A 26,280-nucleotide genomic window follows, 5' to 3' on the forward strand; every position below is an offset into this window, starting at 1 on the left:
CATCTCCTTTTCAGCTGGCAGCTCAGTTATTCATCTAAGTAGTCTGTGGATTAAGTAATTTGACACATTTCTTTTGTGAAACAATTGTGTGTTATTGCTCTCTCCTTTTTCCATCTCACCTGTACAACTAACCCAGAAATTCAGCACAGATATTTCAAGGCACATGCCAGGACCAGCCAGCAGCCACCCCAAGTAGTCTGTGATGGTTCTAGTAGGCACCACAGGGCCCATAAATTGGTTCATAAACCAGAGAGGCAAAATCAGAAACAGGGAAAGGGTTAAAAATGTTGTTTTTTCCTATTTGCTTATTAGCTCAGTTCTTGGCATAAATCTCTGTGGACACGGACAAAGAGATTTTAGTCATTTCATGTCTGGGAAGATTAGTGCAGGGAGGTCAGATTGAGGTACAGCATCATGTATGCTTTATAACACAGCAGAATGATCTGGTGTCTAATTTTTTAAGTGACCAGCAGATTGGACATCCTGATTTTTCTATGTGTAGGAACTCTCAGTTTGTTCCTACTGTTAGTACTTCTTCTTTCTGTTTATGCTGTGCTGCAGGGTGGGGTGGCTGGGAAGAGGCTGGACTCTCCCCATTCAGATGCAGCTGCCATGTCATGGCACTTTCCTGTGTGTTTCCCTGGGGATGGCTTCCCCAGCACAGACACTCAGACCATGAGCACTCTGAGCAGGTGGTGTAAGGCAGTGCCAGTGTCCCCACACAATGTCCCACACAATGCCCCACACAATGCCCCACACAATGCCCCACACAATGTCCCACACAATGTCCCACACAATGTCCCCACAGCACTGCAAGAAGCAGTCATTCTGGGAAGCAGAGGCCACATGTGCCATTGTGTTTTACATCCACCTGATCATCATATCCACCCACCTAAAATTCCATCTCTGTTTTCTATATAGATCCTGACAGAACAGCTCAAGTACACTGTGTACAGTCAGAGGACAAGTATTGATTTTGCTGTACCTGAATAAAATTCTTAACAGAAAAACAAAGCTAATGTTGGTGTTTCGGTGTTCCTCTCTTTTGACTTCTGTGTGTGGGTTTCTGTTCTCTCCATATAGTATTTGATCTATGTGAGGTGCACAGTCAGACCTTGATTTTTAAGATGTGCACGACCCAGGCTCTGATCTGTGCAGGCACAATTTCAGAGCCAGTAAATAATTTTGCCTATGTTTTATTGTCTGTATTTAACTGACATGCAAAACAATTATTTCCTTCCTACTGACAAATCAGCTAATCAAATAGACAGCTATTACATTTTTCTGGTGTAATTATGAGGAACCATGCCCTACCACACCACCATTGCCTAAAAGTTTCCATGTGTAGTTTATTTGCACTTCACTGGGCCAAGGGACAACTAGCCTGATCTGAAGTGTATCCTTATTTGTTTCGAAGATGTTGCTGTGAATTAAGGTTATTAAGGCATTATTTTAATAGTAGGTATAGTATGCATTATTTGTGTTGCTAATTATATTGTCATGAAAACATTTGAAGCCTTATTAATGCACACACCATCGATACTTAAAAGCATCATTGCCTGATGGTGATAATACAGCTTCACTAGTGGATGATCTATGACTGCAAGCATTAAATACTCCCTACTTTAAAGTCATTAATCCCTACTTTCTTCGAATACATTTAATTAAAAAGTTCCATTTCCCAGTAATTGCTGTTTTTATATAACCCCGAAATGGAATTTTATTTAGGCGCAAGGTCTTTTATATAAACATCCATCTGTCCACAGCATAGCAGTGCTGGGACAAGTTTTGTGGATTGGGTGAGAAGTGAAGAGATTACAGAAGACTCTGTGTCCCTGTAAGAACTGTGAACTTTTGTCCTCTGTGTAACAGCTTTGGAGCATTTTTGCTTTCAGAATTTTGGTGCCAAACAAGGAACTGCAGACTCAATAGCAGAGAAAATCATGAAACAATGGGGTTTATGCCTACTGGAGTGGCAGTATTAGTTTATAAAAAAGCTCCTTCCTTATTCCTTTTTCTTTTTATGTCAAGGTTTGCACTGCAAAGTATCCTCCTTTCCAGTTGAACACAGAATTAAGCAAACCTCAATTGCATGTATAAAAATACACATATGTATATATATCTATACATCTATATCTGTCTATCTATCTATAGATATATATAGAGATATATCTATCTTCTCTATGCTTCAGGCTGAGAGATATCATTAATAAAAAGAAAATATATTGGTATTAATAAGGTTGGCATTCAAAAAGTATGAAATAAATGCATGGAAGTTTGTCAGCTTATTAATCATTCTATTACAAGCAGTGTTTTTACTTTCATTGCTCTAACATCTAACCACAGTTCACTGGCTAAAGGCCAAGGTAGCTTTTGCACTGGCACATTACCATGCAGTGTACTTCTGTACTTCTCTTCCATTTATTAATGCTGCAGACTTCCTACAATTCAGGCTAAAAATAGAACTGGTTATGTGAAAAACACTGCATTTGTGCTTGAGCTGCAGTATAGAAACAAGAGGATTTTATATGGATGGGGGAAGAGATTCATGACACAGAAGAGCTAGCTGGTTATATTCTGGAAAAAGCTTTCTTTTTTCATGGTTGTAAATAAAATTAGAGTTGCTATGTACACGTTAGTCTGAAGGATGAATCACAGTTGTTGTATTGCCTCAGTCTGTATGAATCTTTATGTGTATCTTTTGTATGAAGGAGAGATGATTTCTTGTACAAGAAAACCTGAAAATAAAACAATGTATAGAAGAGAATTTGTAAAATCAAAGGTGAATGTGATGTTTTGTTTTCCAGTATAGAGACTGTCTTCGTTTGTGGCACGTGTTTTGAGGCAGCCACAAAAATTTTATGCAGATGAAAAACTTCAACCTCGCCACTAAATTTTTGGACTTGCATTTTGGCCATGCATAGCTTCTCCTATTGTTCTGCTTTCAGTAACTTTTAGTCAGCGTTTGCTGTCTGCAGACCACCACAAAAACATTTCCAAACTTATTTCCAAGCTGTAATACAGCTGCACACTAAAAATTGCCAGCATTCAAATGCAGTTCTTACACTCTTGATCTTTTTTATAATGCTGTGATTTGTTTTGAATCAACAGTAGTTTGAACAAGACAAACAACATACCGGATTCCATCTGAACCTAAGGCAGCTGCCAGGGACACAGGTGAAGAGTGATAGTGGATGCATTTCATAGTCAAAATGAAAAGTGGCAAAACTGATAAGGTCTCATTGTTGCACAAACAGAAAAAGCTAACAGTTTGCATATCAGAAATATCAGGTGTTAGGATTTGACTCAGAACTGCTGAATAGGAGCTTGTTTGCCTTTGGAGAAATGGAAAGGAAGGAAATGTCATGCAGCAACCTCGCACGTGGTAGTGGTGGGAGATGGCAAACAAGGAAATAGACCTTTCCCATGCTGTTTCCGACAGATACTGCTTGGGCTGGCTGGGATGGTGCACTATTAAGGAATTCTGATTATTAAACATCTCTGCCTGGCAAAGAAGAAGAGAGCAATAAACCTCTCTTAAGTGCATGACAGTCTCCAAAGTCACCCTTGTTTTGTTCTTATCTTGGTGCTGTGTAAGAAATAAAATTGGTGATCGTGTTAGAAGCCGAGGCAATAATATTGAAATGAGAACAAATTGTAAGCTGTATGATTTTTGAGCTATCTAGAGAAAATGAAATTAAGCAACTTTCAAATGCCATGTGCTTTGCACCAGGCCACTGAAACACAGTGAGATAAAACAATAGCTACTGTGTTTCTCTGTCAATTCATAACCTATAATTGGACTTAAAAAAAGAGGTATTAGTTCACAGGACAAGGCTTAAGTAAAAAAATTTGGTGCAAAGTGCTTAATTCCTCCTCTTAATTACTACAGACCAGCCTTAAACCTTACCTAACAGTGGAACTCCATCCAAATCTAGTATAGACTGAAATTAATGAATCTGCTCCAATTACATTAAAATTTAATTTTGTCCTGACAAGCTCTCTGAAATTGATACTCACTGCAATAGAGTGCAGTATAAAAGATCATATCATGCAGTCAACATGATGCACTTTGCAATGTAATTTAACACTAATGTTGAATTAAATTACAAAGATAAATTTTATGGTCTCTCTTAAAATCATTTAAGAGCTTAATTCTTATCTGAGATGTGTAAGACACAAATCTTTCCTATTGATCACTGACTATACAGATAATTGTGAGAGAATAATCACAAAATATGATGGGCTGTCCAAGGCTTTTCTTTATGATACAGACTTGTTATTTGATGTGTTAGTCCTTTATTGCAACTAGGACCACCGCTGAAGGAAAAGGCTCAAGTAGCTTGTCCTCATTGAAGAAAACTCTGATCTGTACAGTTTGGATGAGGCCAAATTGCACAATAAAGAAGATTTAGACAATTTTAAACAAGTCTTGGAAGATTCAGATTGTAGATTTTCGTGGTCCTCAGAACTAAGCCAATCAGGAAGAAGATGAGACTCATCCTAATTTTCATTAGCTGAAAATACATACAGCAACTGGATGCAGTTTGCCCCTGCCATTGGGATTCCAGGAATATTTACTTATGTTATTAAAACCAAGTGCCCTTACTTTGATTTGTCATCAAGGGAAGGGAAAGGAAGCAGATAACCTTCACTGTTCACTTTGGTGCAGGAAGAACTGTGAGCCCAGCTGGTGGAAACAAAATTAAAAGTCCATAAGACTTGTGTGTGATGCTGTTGAAGAAAGAGATTTTCACAACATCTCCCCATTGTACAGGAGGTGAATAGGAAAAAAAACGTTTGCTGAGAGGACATTCTTTTGATGTCTGGGTAATGACAGGAAGAGTTTAAAGTTGTAAAGTTCTTGCACAGAATCAAAAAAAATATAAATAATAGAAATAATTTTTAAAAACTTCAAAGAGAAGCAAAACTACAAACAGTGGACCTCCTTTCTAAGCCCTTTCTAAACAATGGATCTTAAATAAAAAGATTAAGCAAAATCACAAGGAAAAACCTTTCAGAGTTTGAGGGAAGGGGGTTATCAAATAGTTACAGCAATGTAAAACATTTTTTTTAATGCTTAAGAATATTCTGAAACAGAATTCCTTCCAGCACATGCTGTAATGATGAGCATACTGACTAAAGTGATAACTAAATAAGGTATATGTCAAAGTCATCTCCACAAATGCACTCAGCTTCCCCTTGGACAAGGAAAGGAGAGCACATCTGTCCATTTCAACATTCATTATGTGGCATCTTGAAGGTGCTTCACACCACTCATTACTTACAAACTGAAGATGTCACTAAAACTGATCATCTCCACTGTAAGAAATGCTTAGCTTAATATGATATGATGCTAAGTAGGCCCTCAAATTAGGTCCTTTTCAGGGAAGAATGGGCTCAGCTATCTGCACTTCAGCAGCAGCTCTGCAGGAGCAGGGACATTGACAGGGATGGTTCTGGGACTCTTAAAGGCAGAGCCCTTCTGCCAGCCTGGCACCCTGCAGGGAGTGAGGAACCTGCAGTCCTTGCAGGGGTGCAAGGAGGAGGCAGAAACTTTCTGAACTGTAAAGGAGGTTGGGCTCCCTGCTGACCAGGTGAACAGTTTTGATGCTGCCATGGTGCCACCAAAGGAAAGGCAGAATGAATAGCCACAAGATCTAACAAAGTTTCCTTAGGAAGTTTCCATAGTCACCTGAATTGCTCCAGAGTGCACGGAGGAGAGGACAGTGGTGGAAGATGTTATCTAGCTGGTGTGTTAAGGAGGGGGAAAAGAAAGGAAGAAAAGAAAAAAGGAAAGGAAAGGAAAGGAAAGGAAAGGAAAGGAAAGGAAAGGAAAGGAAAGGAAAGGAAAGGAAAGGAAAGGAAAGGAAAGGAAAGGAAAGGAAAGGAAAGGAAAGGAAAGGAAAGGAAAGGAAAGGAAAGGAAAGGAAAGGAAAGGAAAGGAAAGGAAAGGAAAGGAAAGGAAAGGAAAGGAAAGGAAAGGAAAGGAAAGGAAAGGAAAGGAAAGGAAAGGAAAGGAAAGGAAAGGAAAGGAAAGGAAAGAGAAAGTAAAAAATGGGGGGAGGGTGGGAAAGAGATTAAATTAGGGTGCAACACTCTAACTGGAATTAGCTGCAGTGCTGGTGATGTCTGTGCTGTTTTAAGATCTGTTTCATATCCACTCATAGTTATTTGCCTGAAAATCCATGTTTTTCAAGCTTAGTCTTACCTGAAATGAATGCTGCTTCTTTCCATTATCACTGTTGCTGGGAATTGAAATGGCTGCAGATACAGAACAGTGTAAAAACATGATGAGCTATGTAGCTTGGGAGCAATTGAGCAGCTGAATACTGCATTATTGAGAAATCATTCGCTACCTCTGGGTGTTAGTGAGAAACTGGAGAGTCCTAGACTGGCATGCAGGGCATAGCATAGGATGAATAAACATTGCTGAGTGCTGAGTATTTGCTAGTGAATCCAGCATGGAGCTTCAGCAGTTGTGTGTCATCCCACTGCATCCTCCAGGGCTGGCAACACACACAAAAGGAACAGTGAATGCCAGGAGCCTTGTGGCAGGATTGTTTCCTAAATAACCAAGTTATCAATGAAATTAATGACATTTTATATGATGTGCAGCAGGAAAAACAGCCATATTTTCAAGTGTCAATGTGTGAGGACCATTTAAATATATATCAGTAGTCCTCAAGGGACTTGTAGATAGGGGCATGAAATTGTTGTTTTTATGTGCATACCTGTATATTGCCAAATTATTCCTGGCTTAGTATTTTACCTCCTATCTAGTTAAGATAGGAATCTCTTTAGAACAAGGGGCTCAATATTTTGTAAAATAAACATATATCTCTGTCATTTTACAAATAATAAGCTGTAGATGCAAATGATCACTGATATTGCATGTGTTAAGCTAGAAATTCTAATTCCTAGCTTCTTAGGTGATTGCAAGTACAAATGTTTCTTGACTCAGCATGGTGTCACAAAACATGGAACCTTCTCCCATGCTGAGTGGTGGTTATTAAGTATATCCTAGACCCTGTAAATCTCAGGTTATGGAATTTGTCCCAGAATCTGCTTTTGCTGTGGTATTGTGCTGCAGAAACTCATCCTGTATTTTTTAAAGCTAACACAAAATATCCATTCCATATGGTTTTGGAGATGTACTTAAAATATGAGCCAAGTTCAACCTGATGCAGTGCTGTCTTGCTGAGCCCTGAGCTAGTCTAAAGCAATTTCTTTCAGAGGTGTGATCCCATTCATGTCAATGAGATTTTAAGTCAAAGCCTAAAGAAAGTATTTTTAGTAACAGCTTTAAAACCTTTTCATTACTATCTGTTTAAATCAAATGGCTTTAATTTAGGAGTAAATACAGTAAGCGTGCCTATACCATAATTCCAAGCAGTTTCCCACCTCCTTGTAGATTTCGAAACTCCTATTGTTTCCTACCTATGCAGCAAGCCCAAGGACTCCAGTCTGTTTATACACAGCCAATTTAAAAAATCTTTGGCACAGAAGGAATTGGAAATATGGAGAGAACTAGTCACAGTAAACAAGCTAGGGATTACTGTGTGGTATTGGACTACTTAAGCTATTGAGGTTAAGAGCTGGCTTTTCATTCTGTCCCAAAGATCATCTAAGGTTTCACTAAAATAAATGACCCTGTGCAGACTGGATTTTGAATACTCAGGTTAAAATAACTGGGTTTATAATTTAAGTTGAAGCAGTTACTGTATTTGCTGCTTGCTACACTAACTACTGTCAAAACTGAACATTTATTTATTCCATATATGTCACTACATGGGATGTACAATGAGCATTTATTAGTTCCACATCTCAGCAGGAGTGCACAGTGGCTCTTCAAAAAGGAAAAGCAGGTAGCAAGAACAGTAAGTTGAGTGATGGCAATCTCAAAACCTCTTCTTTTGGCTTAAAGTTTACCTTGCAGGGAAGGACCATGGATATAGCTGATCCACTGAAATGTACTGATGGAAGAGACTTGTATTTGACTTGACATACTGGGCAAGAGCTTAAAACAAAGCCAAAGCATTCCCCCCTTAGAAAACAAGTATGTAAAAAAACACCCAATTTCTTTCAGTTCGTAAAAACCCCAAAACATTTCTCATTTATATCTTCATGTTTTTAGTGGAAAACAAAGATGGTTTTTAAGAGGAAAATGTTCTGTATTCACATGTGATCCTTAAAAAACACATGCTATTTTGAGCAGTGAATTGCAAGCCGGCCAGTGAAAGAAGCAGCAATATGTTCCTAGGAAATTTTCATTCCTCCCTCTGTTCTGCAGGGGAATGAAACTTACATTAATTCTGAAAAACAAGCATGAGCAGAGAAATTTAAAATCAGCCATAAGCTTTCTCTGTTTCTAACTCCAAAAATGAACTGCATTGAGGACTGCAGCAATGCTTTCCTGTTCCAGTGCCATGCTGCTGGGGGTCCAGGGAACTCATACAGGGTTTTGAAACCACTCAAGGAAGACAAACTTCCAAGTATAGCTCTTTTACAAGAAAAAACATCCCTAGTGTGTCCCCTGCCTCACTGCAGGTGTGTCAGTAACATATTGTGGACATCTGGAAATGTGTACCTGTGGATGGGCATAAAACAGTGGATGTGGATGTGCAGAGACATTTCAGTTCTTTGCAGCAATCCTGCCCCTCTGAAGAAATGGGACCTTTCTCAGGGAAATGCCCTGGGGCCAGAATTTCTCTAGCAGCATGAACTGGAGTTGTTTTCTCTAGAGCACATAGAGGGTGTGCAGAGGGAAGACTGCATTTCAGCATAGAAATAAAATGTTGTTTTGTTTAGATTTGTTGGTTGATAACTCAGAGTCTTTGTGGAGGATAAAAAATGAGCTCTAAAAGAACACTGAACCTCTTCAAGGCTGCACATTGTATTCCAGGTATACCTTCACTGTCAACATCCTACCTGAATATTAGCTAATGGTTAATCCTCCCATTCAAATGGGGGTTTTGTCACTTTTAGGAAGGGCTGTAAATCAACATGAGCCCTGAATACGCAACAGTTCCTATAATTTTCAAGTGATTAATACAGGCATTTGACCAAGAGATGTTCCAAGCATCAAAGAGTTAAAACTACATTTTAGTAGAACTTCAGGGAACACTCTCATTGCTGCCTGGTTCCTCGCTGCCTCATTCAGAAAAAAATGATGTTACATTATACATTTACATTCTTAAGTGTCATCTACATGAAAAATTTTAGCCATTTCCATTTTTTAAATTGTAGTTAGTGAAACTTTTATGTATTCAGACAAAATAGGCAGCCATAGGAAGAAGATAGCTAAAACTTGCTTGTTTTGGTAGACCGTGGGACTTGTTGGCCACCTGGCTTACTGACCAGATATGTTTCCTGATTTAAAGAAACTGCCTGTTTGATTCTGTAGTGTCACCAGCTAAATACGGCAAGCCCGGAGGCTCGCCGGTTTCTCCTTGGAGCGCAGCGAGCCCTGGGAAGCGCAGGCAGGGCCGCCGCTCCTTTGTGCTGCCGGCGCGGAGGAGCGGAGCGCCTTGGCCGGGGCAGCTCTGCCCCCTGCAGCTCCGCGCCGGCAGCGCCGCCAGGCAGGAACGCTCCCGCAGCAGGGAGGCGGCTTCTGCAGGGGGGCATCGCCGCTGAAACTGGAAATACAGTGCACGAGCCTGTGCTATGCGAAAGGTAAAACAGAGCTGTCCCATCCGTGCTGCTTGGTAATACTCACTGCTTCCAGAAGGAGTATCTGTTCTTGTAATGGAATAAAAACCCAGCATTAGAACAAAAATCATAAGGGTAAAACTATTCTTGGTGTGGCTGGACTGATCTCAGAGCTGAATATGACCCCTTACTGATGAAGGCTAGTTTGGGCTCTGCTGATATCTGAGGTATTACAGGAAATTATGTGTGGATCCATATTCTCAGAACCCTTTAACTCTGTCTGCAGTGCCACCACTATCTCCTCATATAACTCCCTTCTTGAAAAACACTGGGTTTTGAAACCTGTAAATGCTAGTTTTCTCCTCAAAAAAAACACATTAAAATAAATCAAATTCTTTCAGATATGTTTTACTAACACAAAAAAAAAGAAAAAGCAACCAACAACCCAACAACCCAAAACAACCCCCAAACATTATTATGTTCCCTATTTTCATTCCTTCAGCCCCAAGGATATAGCATTACCACTTTGTCAAGTTGGATCCAAGCCCTCTAACTGATTACTTGTCCATAGGATCCATATGGAGCTCCAGGAAGGTCACTGCCAGTGTGTATAGTTCCAAACCATGTGCATGGGTCGCAGTGTGTACTGGACACCCACAAATACAGGCTGCTCGTGCCAGTGACCTCCCAGAGTGAAGCACTGTGCTCATCCCTAGAGCTGGCTCCACCTCACAGCTCTGACAGTGAAACAGCAGTGATTTGAGCAATGGTCAGACACCATCACAACAAGCTCAGATAAGATGGCTAGAAACTAATTCTAAATAATATTGGGTTACTAAGCATATTGTGGAGTTCTTTCAGTGGGTTTTAGTACCACAGAGGGAAAGTACATAATCCATTATGATACACATTTTTCCAAATACATTTTAAAAGCTAAAACAAACATAATTTTTTCTTCGAACTTTAGGCTTTGTTCAACTGCACACACAATTAAGGCACATTCTAGTGCCTGTGACATCCACAAGGAGCTTTGTGTCCTTCTGGGACAGCAAGAGCGATCTGGTGGATCAGACCCAGCATCATCTAGGGCATTTCAGCTGCACCAGACACCTGTGCACAGCCATATGGATCCCAACTCTAGTGTTGCCTAAGTGTGGAACTCAGAAATATCTCTCTTGTCAAGCATTGTCATTAAAGGTTCTGTATTCCTAGGAATGTAGAAAGTATTTCTGTAATCATACATCGTCACCGCACTAAATTCTTGAAGTCTTTAGGCTATTTTCTTGGGTGACTGATTTCAAGCTGTGAAGAAACTGCTTGTAAAAGAGATTGGTTTTGTTGGTGTTCCAAATATTATTAATATAGTACTGTAGTAAAAACTTGTACATTTTGGTATTATCCAGTGCCTGAAAAAATGTTAAAATGGATGTTGTGAAGAAATCTCACAGAGGGAGACTAGATGATCTGTGGGGAATAGACAGTTTAAGCCTCAGGCTTCTATAAGCCAATGAATGCAGGAGAATAAAACATTTCATTAGCTCTGTTTTAAGAACTCACTCTGTCATCCAGCCTGCCAGTTACCTGCTCACCATTGTTTAAAGACATCAGGTGGTGTTGGCCAATCAAGCTTTTAAATGCATCTTGTCCCTACATTTTTAAACTGGCTTTTTTTGAAAAAAAAAAACAAAAAAAAAAAACAAAAAAAAACAAGTTACTGATTGTCAATGACAAGTTCCTTGGACTTAAGATAATTGGAGCACAATCATTTGCTCCTTCAAGGATTTGGGTTTGAGTTACTTTAGATTTCAAGTAGGTCTCAAAGATCACCAAAAAGGACTGTGAAATTTGATATCAATCATTTTTAATCCAGTTAATTTTACACTTATGCCAAATTCACATCAGGTAGGTACATTTAAAACTATAGAGTTCAATGCCCTGCTATTACTCGAGTATCCAAAGCTGACCTTACAATTTTAGAGGAAGAAAATGGTTGTGAATTCTCCAAAAACCAGAAGAAGAATTTATGTGAGTGGGTACAGCTCCCAAGTATTCAGAAGCTGAGACTTCCCCATGTCCTGGAGTAGGGCCCTCAATGCCCATATGTTTTTCTCTATGCAAGTGAGATCAGTCAAGCATTTCTACACATTGGGTCTGTATTCCATTTTAATCTTGTGAGTGAAGTGAAAGAGGTTATATACAGGATTAACAGTCAAGATATCCACAGGCAGTGGGGACAGCATAGTTCTCAGTGCACATTATGGTTAGAGCACAATAGCAAACATCTTTGCCAAGATGATAAAGAAGAAACTTCTCTTTGTTGCCAATAATAAATATCTAGGGAAGAGTAAGTATATAATGAATAAAGTGTCCTTAGGGAAATGTTGGAAGAACCTACATATATATTTCTGTATTTTTAGTCCCAGCAGCAGTAGAGCTGTGTGAGTCTAGTGCTCTGCCCAGGGTAACTAGTTTGCTCAGAATTATCACAAGTATTTTTTCCTGCTTGCTGCTGTCAGCTCATAATGAGGAAATTTAGCCAGCCATGCCAGAAACCCAGATTTTTGAGAGCCAAAACAATGGTGTCCATTACAATCACAAATCTCTTTCTCACTCACATACACAAACACACAAAACCTGAGCAAGCACCTGCAGGTTTCAGAATAAATTAAATATCAACTCAAAATACAACACCTTTTTCACAGCATAAACTGGATCCTGCATATATTTTAGGACCTGATGATCTTAATTTTTGTTGAATATTGAACTAGACGAAAATCCAAACCCAGAGTGTACTTTGTGATAGTAGCTCTCTATTAGATTATCTTGCAAATATTCATTTACAAAAAATATGTAAAAACTATGTAAGAAAAACATCAATGAGCCAACTGCAGATTCAATTTCTGCAGTTGGAAAAAAATAATTTCTCATAGTCAAGCTCTTCATTCTCCCTGCTGCTTTATGTTATCTCTGTTTTAACTGCTGTTAATGGAAGGCTCATCAAACAGCAGTGCCAATACACAGTAATATTTAAATGCTGAATTAGACTCATTCCTCATGGCAGTCCTCACCCTTTCAACTATTTTCCCTGCATACATTGTGTCTCCATTTATGTGAATGAGAGAAGGGTGCACTTAGGGAGAATGGAGCAAGCATTGCTCAGCTCTGCAGCCCAGAGAGAAGAATTTGTCTCCTGTCTTACATATTTGTCAAAGAACAAAGGGAAAACATCTCCTGCTAAAGAAAATCCAGGACACTCCTTCAGCAAAACTTCCTAAAATTAAGGAAATAATTCAAAACAAGGGTTGGCTTAAATTACCCCTTTCTTCAGTTGCCATTCTAACTTCCAATAATTTGATCAACTTGTTGCCCTACTTCTGTTGGTAAAAAAAGCCAAACCTGCCCCTGCTTCTAAATGCAGTTCTGCTTTGAAAAGTGAGTAAAAATGGCATGCAGGCTCCATGCTTATTCTGTGCCAGCTACTTCCTTATCATATGTGCTCAGTTTGCAAGTAAGGAGCCATTTCCTCCTATGTGCCAGCTCTGCAAATTTCAGGTAGCACCTGTAGGTCAGCCTGGAGTTTTTGTCCTCGTTTAGGATGCCTAAAAACCAAGGCTCTGGCAAACAAGAGTAAGCCCTCAGTCACAGATGTGCAATTTTGTAGCCTTCTATGGCTTTGAGTGAGGTTTAAATGACTGGAAATGATTCTGTGGGTATAAACAGGAGAGACTAGAAAGCAGCATGGTGTTCTTTCTGCTGGATCTGCTGTGCTAACAGGAGTAGAAAGCAGTGAACAATATTTAATTATTAAGTGAACAGGTAGAAAATATATAAGACTCTATTTAAAAAAAGAAGTTTGAAATTCCATATTTTCAGAAATCTGTATCCTATATATTCAGCATTCAAGCAGACAAGAAAAGTAAAGTGCTTCTGTTTTTTTCTCATATGGGTCATTCATATTGTAAGAAGAGAGTGTATAGTCCTCATATAACAAAAAAAGCCCAAAATTACCTGAATTATTTTGCATGAAATATCAAAATAAAAGATCATTTATAAGTTCTCATTGTGGTGTGCAGTAGGTCAGAAGAACCTGTTTTGCTGTATGTGAATGCTAATCAACTATGGGCATTTATTATTTATCAATCTTTGTAGCTTTGGCAATGAAGCATGAACATTTTCTACTCTTCTGAAATCTCTGTAGCCTGGAAGACTAGAGTTGAAGTTTATCTGATATATCCATAAATTACCTAGGATAATAAATAGCAAGAAGAAGTTTTCCTAATTCAGAGTTTTTATTTTGCAATCCAAGTGCAGATTAAACTGAACTGTATAAGGCATGCTCCATTAGCAAGAGTAAAAGAAATCCAAAAATATAATTTCCAGCTATGTAAATACTGATCAATGGAGGCTTTGCTTGGATGAAATTGTTCTATTCTGTTTTTTTCTTCTAGTTGTGTGTTATACTGGAGCCAATGCAGGAACTGATGTCAAGACATAAAACTTACAATCTAAGTCCTCGAGACTGCTTGAAGACTTGCTTATTTCAAAAATGGCAGAGAATGGTGGCCCCACCAGGTATGTTTCACTTCCAAAATTCTACTTATTTTATAATAAAATTAATAGAGAAGCAATGGGAAAGCTTACTTATAAAGGAAAGTAATAAAAACTAACAATGTTCCCGAAGCAAGCCTGAAAATTATTCTGATATTTTATGATTTCAGTCTGGCACAACTGATTTATAGATGTGCACACTGAGACGGCTTCACTATGACTAGGATATAATTTAGTACAAAAATATGTGTAGATGGAATGCAAAATGCCTACTGGCTCCATTAGAATTCATTGTTTGTTTAATCCTGCTTCCTGGTGTGACTCTGAAATTACAGCTACAATTCATAATTAATTATCTTTGAGACTAATATTAAGTTATGTACAGGTCTAGACCTAATCTCACTCCTCTTACACTTCAAAATAATAATTCTCTCTTTTTTCAGATTATAAAGATTTTTATATCTTAAGAGTTTTCACATGGGTCCCCAGGCCAAATTTTGAGAAGAACAATTGTCCCTCTGTGCTTTGCCAGTTCAAGCAAATCTCTGTGATTGTCCTGATTCAGTCTGAGGGTTGCAGGCTTGCAGGGCAATACCATTTTGCTTGTTGCTTGCTGTATGGATGGCAGCAGTAGGGTAGAGTTCGAGGCTGCACCCTCCATCACAGTAGGACCTGCATTTTCATTTAGCACCATTTCTTGCTGTGTGACCTTCAGCAAGTTCCACAGTCACTTTGACCATCATGATCATTATCATGATACTCCCATCAGTAAAAGTCTTTTGAATACCTTTATTGACAATGCAGGGAAAAAAGTTTTGTTAATCCATCAGAAAAAATTGAAAGCAGATTCCATTGGTTTGAGTCCAAATATCATTCTACGGTTTGTATGTTAAATCTAACACAACTGCTGCTATTAAACTTAGCAATTCAAAACTAATTGAAAAACTATTTCAGCACCACTTCTTATGGATCATTTTAGTTCTTGCTTAACAGTATCTGCCATTTGCTTTCCTTCTTATCATTTTATTGCAGCAGAACCCACAAGACAACCAACAACCAAACGGAGGAAAAGGAAAAACTCTACCAGCAGCACTTCCAACAGCAGTGCTGGGAACAACGCAAATAGTACCAACAGCAAGAAAAAGTCAGCTGCTGCAAACCTGAGTCTATCAAGTCAGGTACCTGTAAGTCTCACTTTCCTTTTAGGCCTGAATCACTTATGGTGCTTTAATTCTTTCCATACATTGTAAAGAAGGTGCATTCTTGAGCCAAACTATCACATGTGAAAGGCAATCTTGCACAGTGTGCTGTGGAAGTGGGGAATTAGTGGAGAGGTGGGAAGAAGCTGTTCTGCAGCGCAGCTTTAATGCAGGACCCTCAAACAGAAGTGTCCTGAGGATCAGATGTGATTTTTTTAAAGGCCTGGGCCAGTTCCCCTTTTTGTCAGGGGGATTCCCTTCAGTAGTGGCAGGACTCCGCTCAGGCCTCGTGTTTTAGACATAGCATGAGCCTTGCAGACTTCACCTGCCAGGTGCTAAGCAAGGATGTGTCCCAGTGGTGCAGCAGAGCTGTACCTGAGGAAGCTGCTGGTCTCTCTGTGTTAGTACCTTACCAGGTTCAGATGCTGAACAGGAACAGGTTATGATTTAACTTACCTGCAGATTTTATCTCTTTGTCCAATCACTCCCCTTGCAGAGGGTAGGTCCCCTGGAATGTGGTACTCAGCTTATCCACCCTACTAGCTGTAACTCTTGACATCCTAATTGTATAGGGAGACACCAAGTTATTTCCAGAGTAACAACTGTATCAGCTCTTCAATAATGTGACATTTACTGTCTTAGTCACAATACAGGGGTATTCAGACCCCAAATTGTGACAAAGTGTGCCTTAGTCAATAAGGAGATAGCTTATGCATTTTAAAGCTTGGGAAATTAATTTGATATTATAGGAACCATAAAGTCATATCCTGGGAATAATATGCAGGTATTTTATTGGATTTTTGATCAGCAGATAGGAAGGGGTAGGTGTCCTCTGAAACCTGACAAAGAATATAGGCGTTTTGCTAGCACAAAGCAGACACTTCCTAGGAAGCTTGAATATCCAGATTTAAAAAAGAGGAGTAGACTAACACCAGTGAAATGAAATGAAGATTTTTGTTTAGCAGCTGATTTAGCAATCCACTAGTTTACAGCTTTGGGCTTCAGTACATTAAACTCATATTTCCTCCTTGTCATATTAAAATTGGCTTGCATCCCCAGAGTCAGATTCTTTCCCTAATATAGGCATCTCTGTGTTTTTCTGGCAGCACAAAGCAGTCAGAAGGCTGACTACCTGATCTCCTGGTGGCAGGCACCACCCTGCCCCACTGATGCTATCTGCCAGGAAAACCTTTGGATCAATATTCAACCATATTTAAGAAAAAACTGCAATGAAGTGCAAAACCAAGCAACCAGCTAGTTCCCTGCTGTCTCCAACTTTAAAAGACAGTAGACATTTTCTGTCAGCTACATCCTGCTCAGAGTTCAGCAGGACCAGAATATGACCCCCTGCCTCTCTTCAGCCTGCTCCTCCCTGGAGAGAGGACTTTTGTGGCATTCAGTGGTAGCTGTGTGTACTTGAATGTTTGAATGTGGTTGAGCCCTCTGATAGTTACCTGTCACTCCCACTGATAGTGAAAGTGACTTCAGGTGCTGAAGGCTGCTCCTGACAGATGAAGCAGTCAAGGCTGCTCTTGTGATGGAGATGATAGTTGAGCATCTGAGACATATTGGTGAAGTTTATTATGGTATGAGGGATGGATTTTTAGCCTTCTTTTACTTTCAGGATGTTGCATACTCAATAGTTTTCAATATTCTTTGCTTTCTGTACCAGTGTAGGAAAATGGTCCAAACTCTTTTGTATGGAGGATCAGGTTCCATTTTTAGGACACTTCTCCTTTCCATCTGCAAAGGGGAAAATGCTTAGCTGTTCAATTTGACATACTAACAGCTCTTCCCATCTTCCCCACAGCAAAGATAGCAAACCAGATGGAATTGATGGTTTGGCCACCCTGTAGAGTAGACAACTCAAAATAATTTTAGCAGGAGGATATTTTGGTGTAAAACTATTCAACGCTTTTCAGTTTAATAAAGAGATGTTATCCCACGCTTCTTCAAAATTATGCATTCTTTGAAGTGGACCTTGTTGCCATTGCTTTCTGAAGATAGCTGCAGGTAGCAGGAACTTGCTTTCTGTTTCTTTCCCATAACTGTACTTTAAAGTGTATCATTTAGTAGTTAATGTTTGGTTTCCCTTACATGCAATAGAAGACAAGAGATCCTTGAACACAATTTGGCAGTTTTCAATTCACTGAAATATTCATTTGGCTGTACAGCTTTCTGTGAATGGGACTTTTCTGATCAGTAGAAAAAAAACCCACCCTACTGAAATCATTCACTTTCAGTGTTAAAAGCATTTCCCCTCTCTTTATTAGAGAAGAGGAATGAAATCACTGCATCGTCTATCCAGATGACTCAAATAACCAGAGCTAGTTTCAGTTCCATTTTTCTCATTCTCCTCTCTGGAGAACCCCACAATGAGCTCATATCTATATCAACCCTGGATTAATATGAAGTCCTGTATTCCAACTTTTTCTCCAATGATTTCTTTCCTGCCAGCAAAGTCAGTCTCTCCATCATAATCACATCAAATTTCCTGTCTCTTTTATGCTTCTGTTTTAACTTTGATATTAAATTAATCCTGATTAAATAGTGTTTTTTTAGCCTCTATTCTATGTGATGTTTCTTGGTTTAGGACATTAGTAATTATTCCATTTTGCTCCTACATTAATGCTGCATGCAGTCTGGCAAATATGTGAACTTACCACACACCTCATCCCCATTTCTCACTCACACCATTAACTTCTGTTTCTTTAATGAGGTCTTCATGCCTAGAGAGGTAAATGTCCCATGTTCAGGATAGTGTCCAGATAACAGAAGCACCATCAGCTATGGAAAATCTTGAAACTTCAGAGTTTTGTCATTTTCCCCACAGCCCCTTCCAGCTCTTCAGATAAATACATTGGGCAAACCTTGATTAATGAGGGAATGTTACTTGTCAGATAGACGTTCTTCCACTAGGAGATGGAGAAGGTTGTGCCATTTCCTCCACCTGCATTATTTTCTGATCAGTTGTCCAGGCACAGACAGTGCAGACAATAGAGAGCCAAGCTCAGAAGGTGAAATGATGTGATTGTGTTTCCATGCATGGGTCAGATTGGCACTGCATCCTGAAGCTGTTGAAGCCTAATCAATCAGTATCATTTGTACTCCTTGTGTTGCCTTAAATTTATTAGCATTTCCACAGTGCTGCCACATACTGATACATCTCTAATGACAACCCATAACAGCATCTGAAGGGTCTCTGCTAGTGGGTGGGTACCTTCCCTTTCAGCAGGAATTTGAAAATGTTCACTCTCAGTCCATCCTCTTATCTCTAACTATGTGATGCTTTCTCAACTGTGGTAAATAAAATACAAATTTTTGTCCTTTTGACAGTCACCTGCACTCTATGTACCCATTTTCTCTTATGATGGTGGGATGAACAGTAGTTTCTGTGATTCAGTTCATTCTCAGGCTACTGATTGCAGACCTTCAGGATCCCCTCAGGATCTCTTGTCAACATGACTCTTCTGGCCCAAGTCCCTTGTTTAATACCTTTTCTATGTACTACATATTTCCTACATTCTTGATACAAATGCAGTTAGCCAGTGGGCCACATGATTGCACCACACAACTCATTCTTAGTTTGGCTCATTGCTTGTCCAGTGATGCTTTTGACCCAAATCCTGTAGGTGCTGAGGTAACACAGTGTAGTGTGGTGGAAGTAGAACTAAGTGCTGCTAAAGTCAGCACAAATCCAAAAACGTTTTTCTCACCAGAAGTTTCCTGTTCTCAGGCTCTCCTGGGTGCAGGCTCAGTGCTGCCAGTGCTCCCCATAGGTAAATTGCCTGGGTTTAGTGCATAAAGGAAGCAGACAGGACAGGGACCCAGGAAGTGTAGTCCCCTCAGCTGCCTTAGTCTCAGCAGATGCCAGTAAGTTAAACTTGGATCTGTTCATATTCTCAATCACATCTGATCTTTGGAAGGCTTATTGGGCAGAAACTGGAGTTACCAATTTCCTCTAGACAAAGAGCAAAGATGAGCAACAGTCCTTCTGCAAGGTTCATAGAAAACCTGCCTTTCTGATGTTGGCCTTCCTATCATTTTAAAGAAATTAATTACCTAATTTGGGTGTGTCATTGTCTTACCACTTACACAGTACTAATAATTTCCTCTAGTATTTGAAGCTAGCTGCAATAATTTCCCAAATCTTTGCTCAGTTTTCAAGCCTTCTCACTGACTAAAATCATATTCCTTAGCATTTTTCATATTCTGTTTCAAATAAAACTTTCCCAAAAGCCCAAACCCTTGTATTGTAGAGCAGTGATTTGTACATTGAGATCTGTGAATTACATGTATAAGCAAGGTCATCAGAAGGGGTTCATCCAGCTATTTTCACTTAAATATCACTCTCTGTTAAGTTTAATTTTAAAAGGGCATATTGATCTATTTTCATATTTTTGAAACTTGATAGCAATCCACAACTCTCACAAGCTCTAAGAACCATTGCTCTATGCTGCTCCCAGTCATCACCACAGAAATAAATAGGTGGATTTTGCTTTCATTTACTAATGAAGATCCCATTGAGTGTAGTGCTGTAACCATAAACCCAGTGTTGGAAAAACCATGTGTTGGAAAGACTAAAGCATCACTACATGCCACTGAGTCAATGAAACATTCTTTGTTACATCCAGAGTCTAAAGTAGAACCTCCTTACACTCTTTAAGCACGTTACGTACCTCAATAATCTCTCTTTCTCTTTGTAGCTCTCTGTAAATTCAGAAACCAAATCCATAAATAAACCTGCTAATGTGGAAGGGAGCAATGCAGTCTCATATGTGTTTCAGAAACAGGGAAGGTTTAGGAGGTTTGTAATGGATGTTGTAGAACCAGAGCTACAGTGCCAGGGCCAGAGATTAGTGTCAGAAATTATCTCATGTCTCAAAACCATGCAAATCAGTCTAAGATTTAGTAGTAAAGAGTTGAGAGAGAATAACTTGGTTTCCAGTTTTTGTGCTTTAGGAAAAACATTCCAAACAAGAACAGAATGTCAAGTTAACAGTGAGAATTATGATGAGATGTGAAAGATTTTTCTCTAGAAAGTGTTTACTCTGAAACCTAATTAAGTCAGTTCTGTTTCTAAAGATCATTTCAATACCAGTCAGTCTGATGTTTTTCTCATGGAGGCAGTGACCATTATGGCTGTGGGCAGCAGTGGGGCTCTCAGTCAATAATAATTTTTGTGCCAAGGAGCTAAAAAGTCAATTATTAAAATATTTACCACTAACACAATTCCATAAGAAGGAAAGCAGGAGGAGAAACCCTTCTTCCTTTGACTTAGCACTTAGAGGTATGCCAGCTGCTAAAACTAGTGCAGCTTTCAGTCCTTGGAGCATGAGATGTGCTTGAATGATACACTTGAGAGTGCCAGGCATTTTTAATTACCTTAGGCTTGAGAAGCACTGTTTGTCTACTTCTGGGGGCTGTGACAGCAGAGCTACAAACTGACCACTGTAACAGGACTACAATCTGACCACTGTAACATAGCTACAATCTGACCACTGTAACAGAGCTACAAACTGACCACTGTAACAGAACTACAAACTGACCACTGTAACAGAGATACAAACTGATCACTGTGACAGAGCTACAAACTGACCACTGTAACAGAGCTACAGTCTGACCACTGTAACAGGACTACAAACTGACCACTGTGACAGAGCTACAGTCTGACCACTGTAACAGAGCTACAAACTGACCACTGTAACAGAGCTACAATCTGATCACTGTAACAGAGCTACAAACTGACCACTGTAACAGAGTTACAAACTGATCACTGTAACAGAGCTACAAACTGATCACTGTAACAGAACTACAATCTGACCACTGTAACAGAACTACAAACTGACCACTGTAACAGAACTACAGTCTGACCACTGTGACAGAGATACAGTCTGACCACTGTAACACACTGAGCGAGGCTACACATTAACAGCAGCAAAGATGGAAAGCAAGGGGATGGGGAATTTTACATTGCCCAACAGATTTTAACCTCTAAACTTCACCAGGACATTGTTTAGCCATAGGATCGTCCCAAGTTAAAAAGTTTAGTCACTTAACTGGGCAGGGCAGAGCTAAATTTTGAGGCTTGGTATAAAAAAAAAAGATAAAACCTAGAAATGACCAGTCTGTTAAATAGAAGTGCTTGCATTTGAGTGTTGTGTGAAGTGATCTCTGTTTATATAGTTTATATGCATCAATTTAAGTTTGGATGGCAACTAGGGTTATTACAGGATGAAAGGTATGATATACATGAAAGCTTCTTTTGTGGTTATATTATAAAATACTACATTTCTATCACATAATGTAAAACGACCACTGCTTTATTTACAGTGCTTCACTACAGCCATATTTTACTATCATGAGACATTCCTTGACCAAAAATGTTGTTTCTAATCACAGAGTAAATTAATAAGATTGAGTGACTACAGTCTAAATCTTTTTTAAACTAATTTAGTCAAATATGTGCTACCATAACTAGGCCATAGCAGTGTGTGCTGCCATGCAAGAGACTAGGGTTTAATTCTTGGATTCTGCTTCTCACTCCATGAGCAGGAGCTAGGAGCACTCCAGAGCTGCAGCCTCAACCCTGGGAGGGATGGAGCCTTGTGTCATTCAACAGCAGTGACCCCCACTGGCCAATTTAAGGAGAAGCATTGAGGGGCTCTAAAAGGAGTCACTTCCAGTCCTCCTCAGAGGTTGGTGGTCATTGCACGGGATCTAGTGAGTGGAGGTTCAATGGGGTGCACTTGGTGGGGTCTTCAGCTTTCAGCCTGAGGAGCAGAATCCTCTGGGGAGGAAACAGCATGTGCGCTTCCTGAGACACTATTTTTGCCTGATATAACTGTAAGTGGCAAGATTGTCAAGAATTTTTTTCAGATGTCCTGACAAATGCTGTGATATCTATCTTTTAAATAGAGCGAGGGAAAACTCCACTAACCTCAATATAATTGTAGTTCAATTCCCAGAGAGAGAGAGAGAAGGACTCAATAGCATAGAGGGAAATACAAGTGCAAACTGTTCTCTCAGTGGGAGTCATGATATGAAAGGAATAATATTTGAAATGAACCTGAGAAATCAGAGGTGGAAATACTCACAAGGTCATCGAACATCTCCCCACTGATGCACGAATGTTTCCTACCACAGATTGAGATTTTTTCCCGGCCTAGTGTTAGGTGACCTGAGCGGTAAAACTAGCACTGTTCCCATGGGATGGTTAATCCTCAGCCTGCCATTATCAGGAACAGGAATATTGTTTTAGGAGTGGGGATTACACTTTTGTTTACTTAATGCCATCTTAGTACCCTAGTCTACATCTCCTCAGATTGGCCTAGAGTGATTGTCTTCCTTTCAGCACTTGCAGCTGTTGAGCACATTTCCCCTCCCCATCATTTGGTGGATGTAACACATATTTAACTCTCTCCCTGCCTCCCCAGCCAGCTGCTGCAGCCCCACAGTGACTTTGGATGTGCTTGTCTGAGTCCCATCCGAGGTGCTGAGCTCTTGCTGGTCTGGCAGCAGAGAGAGCTTGAGGCCTGCCCTTGAGAATGCCAAAGCCAAAGGAGCTGTTGCCACCTCGGTGTGTGATCCTGTGTTTCAGCCCCTGGGGTCCTTTTTGCCTGCCCTGTAACCCTGCACACTCACACGCAGCTCGCTGTCCTCTGCCAGGTCTCCTTGGTCATTAATGCTCTCCATGCAACGGGATCAGGTCTGGTCCAGCAGGGCACACCACACATTGCCTGTTCTTTAGAGGGATGGGATAAATTAGAATAAACTTTTGCTTATCAACACCTTTGTCTTTTAAACTATGTCACAAAGCTATGTGTGAGGTTTTGTTAACCAAATATTTCATGGATAGATGGAGTAACAAAACAGACAAAGTGAAGAAGAAATAATGTAACAATTTTCATATACTCACAATTTTTTTACATAGCACAGGCTGAAAATGTGACACAAACATTCTTTTGTAACATGCCAGCCTTTGCTGAGGGATATCAAGAAATAGTGTAAACACTTGCAAGCAATAATTTACATTGTTTTGTGGTGAAGGAAGTAGATATCTGATTAAAAAGAAACCTTATTAAATGCAAACATTTGTCTTCTGTTTGCTATTAACATTCATAAGGAGGAACAGATCCTTTAAAAAAATGAATCCATTGTTCACCAGAATTCTTGGAAGGGCTTGTTAAATCAGCAGGAACAAAGCTATACATCTGGAATTACTGCACTTCTACCAAGCACTACCTGGTGCCCTGACACCTGAGCTGCATGAAAAGATGCATCCCACATTTCTTTAGCTGTTAGCACAGCAGCCTGATTCTCCCTTGAACAGAGAGAACAAGAGAGCTCTCTGGCTTTGCACCTTTGCTTTCCAATCTCAAGTTTGCACCTTTCTATCCCATGCTGCTTAGGTTTTTTTGCAGCAAATCTGTGATGCACTGGAGTACAGTAGGCGGTTTACTTGTTTTCATGGAAGGACAATTTGTACTTAAAGCAGTGATTAGATGAATTCTTTCTTTCTTGCATGCTTTAGTTTCTGATGAGTACTAGCTTCATCAGTGTAATTATAATTAGCACTCTTCATCTTGCTTTTACGGTACCAGCTGGACAGATTGGTCCTCTTACTGCACAGATTGGCGGCAGGGTTGCCTACATGGAGTTAGGTGACAGGCACCATGAAATAACAGATGGTAAATTCAGGGCTTGTTGGCAATCAGCAGGTTTTTGCTAATGACTTAATTAGCTATGCAAATTGTCAAATCAGTGTGAACATTGTTTTTATCGAAAACTTTACCTAAATTAATTACCATAATTAAGTAGCAGAATGTCAAGTATATTGGATGCGCAAAAGGGCTTGGCTGGCTATGGATAAGAGAGTTACCATCTTTATTAGAGTGCTGTGCTCCACGTTTGAGAAGTCTGAGGATAAGAAATGTGGTTTCTTTTAAACTACTTTTAAAATACGCATATCACCAAGTTCCTACTGAGATACACCCTGGTGCCTTTCCAAAGAAAATGGCTCAGGAAGGATTTACTGGATAAAGGCTAAATATTTTAAGGAGAAGTTTAAAGGCAGTTTCATAGCCTGTTTATTTGCTTAAAATCAGGCATATTTTTCAGCCTACCTGCTTTTCAGTTCTGGGGTATCTGAGATCCAGAGACATGAGCATGCAGCTATAGAGATGTGTTATAATTTTTAATTAAATTAGAAATAAAGTGTAAGCCTCTCTCCTTGTTCCTACTATATGGGAACTTTTAACTGTTGTTCAAATGTCACAAAGTAAAAGAGATGCGAATTCTCTAACATAATTTTTTTAAGTTGATTTTTTCTCTCTCAAGGTTTCCATATAACAAATATTGGGTGCTGTTCACAGGATGTGATGGTGGTAGGAGAACCAACTCTGATGGGAGGCGAATTTGGGGATGAAGACGAAAGGCTTATCACTAGATTAGAGAATACACAGTATGATGCAGCAAATGGCATGGATGATGAAGAAGATTTCAACAATTCACCTGCACTGGGAAATAACAGCCCATGGAACAGCAAACCTGCTGCTAACCAGGAGACTAAATCTGAAAACCCTACACCACAAGCTTCCCAATAGGTTATTCTGCAGCAGTGCCCACTGCAATGTACCTCAGTGGGTTATTAATTACTGTTTCACAGCATTCTTCAAAATAAAATTTAAAAGAAACACCTTTCAAATGATACAGTATCTATTTCTAAACTAAAGCTATACAACTTTTTTCGTTAGGGAAAACTCTTGTATAAGCTTCCATATACATTCCTTGGAAGTATTGTCATACAACTAGATACTGGCACTGACCTCAATTAAAATAATTGAAAATTAAACAGCATCTCATGGCAAATTTCTGACAGTGCATTTTATTGGAAGGGGTTGTTTTTTTCCTCATCAAACAATGGCCATATTTTAACAAGTCATCAGTGCTCAGGATCTCATTAACATAACTATGTAAAACTTTTTACAATTGTAATATATTTTCTGCTTTTCAACTTGCACCTGAAATTTCTTGTTTCAGAAAAAGATCAGCTTTTAAAGAAAAGTAAATTAAAGTAACTTTTGTTCAGTCTTTAACTTTTCTTTCATCAGTTAATCATTCAATGGATCCAGCATTTTTAATTTACATTTAGCTGATGCCAGTAGATATTCTATCCATCATTTAATAAAAATACTGAAACAAGAAATGTCTTTTTTTCATCAAAGACATGAGAAATATTTTTATGTGGAAAAAGACACCCAGTCCTATGAGAGTTTATGCTTTGTAAAATTGCTGTCGATCCAGATATTTTAAAGCCATGTAATCCATTAACTTTGTGGGCAGCTTAATAAATCTAAAACTTTTGTGTTTTCATTATTGTATCTGAGTTGGCTTTGTTGTTATTTCTTTTCATAGTATATTTCTTGTATAATATTTTTGTAAAGCCCTCATTTTTTTGTTTTACTTTTTCGTTTTGTTTTGTTTTTTATTCCGGTGTATTTATGTGAAACTTTATAAAAGAAACTAATTTTTTTTCATTTACATATTAATATGTTCAACTCATCATGTAAAGACACAGTGAGTCAGTGTGTTATATAATACAACTGTATTTTATGTATGCTTTGCCAATAAGTGTGCCAATAAACTGTGTTAACAAATGTGCTCTTATACAGCATTTACAGTTCCTTGTATGCACAACAACACACCCGTGTTCAGGATCGTGCACCAGGGATTTCTGGAATTAGTGTTTCACTGAATTGCAGTCTTTTTCCAGCTAAAGGGAAAGCCTTTGGGTAGGTGTGAATCACTTGCAGCTCAATTTGGTTTGATGCTCTTTTTCTAACAAGGATGTGCAGCACCACAGGTGAGTTACAGCAGTGAG

At 39.2% G+C, this 26,280-nt stretch overlaps 1 protein-coding gene across 10 annotated transcripts in view; it reads left to right on the forward strand.

Moving 5' to 3' along the window:
* Nucleotides 1–26,066, forward strand: part of LDB2 (LIM domain binding 2) — a 365,987-nt gene extending 339,921 nt beyond the window's left edge. For 2 of the 10 annotated variants that reach the window (XM_077177685.1, XM_054633750.2), the window contains 3 exons: nucleotides 14,100–14,223; nucleotides 15,232–15,383; nucleotides 24,773–26,066. In XM_077177685.1, coding sequence (XP_077033800.1) covers nucleotides 14,100–14,223; nucleotides 15,232–15,383; nucleotides 24,773–25,003 — 507 coding nt within the window. In that variant the 3' untranslated portion in view covers nucleotides 25,004–26,066. Of the gene's footprint in view, nucleotides 1–14,099; nucleotides 14,224–15,231; nucleotides 15,384–21,953; nucleotides 22,097–24,737 lie in introns of all 10 variants that reach the window. The other 8 variants (XM_054633754.2, XM_054633756.2, XM_054633755.2 and 5 more) reach the window with 8 other exon arrangements.
* Nucleotides 26,067–26,280: the final 214 nt, after the last annotated feature.

The sequence above is a fragment of the Agelaius phoeniceus genome, chromosome 4 (assembly GCF_051311805.1).
Source record: "Agelaius phoeniceus isolate bAgePho1 chromosome 4, bAgePho1.hap1, whole genome shotgun sequence".
Lineage (NCBI taxonomy): Eukaryota > Metazoa > Chordata > Aves > Passeriformes > Icteridae > Agelaius > Agelaius phoeniceus.